Source organism: Thermobia domestica, chromosome 18 (assembly GCF_964235325.1).
Source record: "Thermobia domestica chromosome 18, izTheDome1.hap1.1, whole genome shotgun sequence".
Taxonomy (NCBI): Eukaryota; Metazoa; Arthropoda; class Insecta; order Zygentoma; family Lepismatidae; genus Thermobia; species Thermobia domestica.
Genome location: NC_137471.1, coordinates 146,297,865 through 146,300,438, shown reverse-complemented (window position 1 = coordinate 146,300,438; position 2,574 = coordinate 146,297,865). Strand labels below are relative to the sequence as shown.

Below are 2,574 nucleotides of genomic sequence, written 5' to 3'. Positions count from 1 at the left end.
TGGGAAGAGGAATTTAATATGAACGTGAAGAAAATATTAATGGAAAAGGAATGGCGGTTAGGGTGGAAGTCAAATCAGGAGTAGGAATTGACAAAAATGTGGTAGTAATAGGTGATGTGACGTTGCCGGATGATGAGAAGAAATCGTTAAGTTTAGGCTATAAGTTTCAAGTGAAAGAACAGAGATTGGACGCAGAAGAGGTTATATACTCGGTAGAGCAAACCATAGTTCAAGTTCAGGACAAGGAGATAAGGGATAAGATAAAGGCTAAGGTGATTGTGGAAAGGAACATAAAGAAGCCAAAGAGGAACTTTTAAAAACACGAGTACAGTGTGTTGAAGGATATAAAGAAACGAAAAGACATATGTTTGCAACAAGCGGACAAAGGTGGTGCCAATGTGGTGATGGAAAACCAATGATACAAAGAAACATTGAATGATATCTGTGATGATACTTACGAGGTGATAGGTGAAAGATCTGTGTGTGAGGAAATTAAAGAAAAAGTTTTAGTATCACTAACAAAAGCAGGTTTTGAAAGAGGTCTTAATAAAGAAAGTAGGATACCGGTAATGAAAGGTTTTCCAAAAGTACATAAGGAGGAGGTAAAACTGAGACCAGTATTAGATTGCCGAGGAAATATATTTGAACCATTGGAGGAGGAGTTAAAGAAGGCTGTAGAAATGTTAAGGAGGCAACAAGACAGTAGCAGTGTGAAAAACACGGTTGAGTTAAGAAGAAGGTTGGAGGAAGTAGGACAGAGCAAAGCTAAAACAATCATTTTAGTGTCGATGTGAAGGCTATGTTTCCAAGTCTAAGAAGAAACAACATTGTTAAAGTCATCACTGAATTGATGAGGGATAGGAAGATCAATGGTTGGAGTGGAGAAGGACTGAAGGAGGCCCTGAAGACTATATGGAATAACAGTTATTGTGTTATAGGTGATAATTTATTGAAAATCAAGGAAGGACTAAGCATAGGTTCCAGTTTGAGTCCAGTGTTAGCAGAAATTACTACGAACGACTGGGAGAAGAAAGTAAGGATGAAAGGAAGTGACAGATTAGTGTTTTTTGCTAGATATATTGACGACTGCTTGGGGATTTGGAAAGGAACTGTAAGGCAATTGGAAAAGTTTGTAAAGAAATTGAGGATATAGAGAAAGGCATACAACTGGAGATAGAGGTAGAAAAGGAAGAGGCTATAGTTTTCCTTCATATGAGAATAAGGAGGAAACAAGGAGTGATATACACAGAATGGTATCAAAAAAGTTGCGCGTCGGGAAACTATTGCCACGCCCGAAGTGATGTAGATTACTCGACCAAGAGGAATTTCATCATTAACATCGAGAATAGAATTAAGCAAATAACCAGTGAAAGAGAAAAGGCGGAACAGAGTATACAGTCATTCCATAAGCAGGTGGAGAATAATGGATACGATAGAAAGAGGCTAAAATACAGAAGAAGATGGGAGAAGATAAACGAAGAAAAAGAAATAAGCCGAGAAGGAGAGCAAAGTGAAAGAGGAATAGATGAAAGAAGAAAAATGTGGTGGGAGATAGAAAGTTTGGGAGAAGAAACAGAAATCATTAAAAGAATGCTTAAGAAGATGGGGGGCATCTCAACTTACAGAAAAGGGAGCAAGAGGCTTCTGGATGCAATAAGGGAAAAACGAAGGAAGAAGACAGAAGAAGAATAAGGGGTAATGATGGAGAAAAAAGGACTCCTTTATAAAATTCAGTGCGGCGAGTGTGATATGTGTTATATTGGGGAAACTGGAAAGAGACTAAGAGAGCGTATAAGACAACGTAAGGATGACGTTAGGCTAGAAAGGAACAAAAATGCGGTCTACAAACACGTAAGGGCACGGGACATTCAGTTAATTGAAATGAAGTAAAAATTTTAGGCCAGGAAGAAAGAAACATAGTTAGGAAATGGAAGGAGGCACGGTTTATAGAAATGGAGGGTAATAAAGCTATGAACTGGAACTTAGGACTGATCATCGACTAACAGTGGAATAGGTTGTTGAAAAAGCTTAAAGTATAAGATATGAATACACATATCTATTATATTGTGGTATATATATTGATTGTCTCACACGTGTTTATGTATTTATTAGTCCATATTAGTTATCTCTATATACGTGTGTGTATATATGTATATATGTTATAGTATATGTATTTATATATAGATATATATGTGGTTGTATAGTATATGAATATATACTAGGGATAGGCAAAACCGGTTTTTTATAAAAACCGGAAACCGGTTTCTAAAAAATCGAAATCCGACATTTTGGTTTTCTCCAAAAACTGGTTCGATTTTTCGCCAAGACCGGTTTCGGTTTTCTCCAAAACCGGTTCGTTTTTTACGCTGAAACCGGTTTCAGTTTCCATCAAAAATCGGTTCGGTTTTCACCGGGAACGGTTCGGTTTTTCTCCGGAACAGGTTTCGTTTTTTTCAGGAACTATTACGTTTTTCCAAAAACCGGTTCGGCTTTTTCTTCAAGCCCGGTTTCTGTTTTCTCCAAAAACGGTTCGGATTTCTAAAAAAACGGTTCGGATTTAGGCGAAACTGGTCT

At 37.5% G+C, this 2,574-nt stretch overlaps 1 protein-coding gene across 1 annotated transcript; it reads left to right on the top strand.

Annotated features, from left to right (window-relative positions):
• Positions 1-799: 799 nt before the first annotated feature.
• Positions 800-1,153, top strand: LOC145675288 (uncharacterized). The gene has a single exon (XM_081745675.1). It carries the CDS (start codon positions 800-802, stop codon positions 1,151-1,153), a length of 354 nt encoding a protein of 117 aa, XP_081601801.1.
• Positions 1,154-2,574: the final 1,421 nt, after the last annotated feature.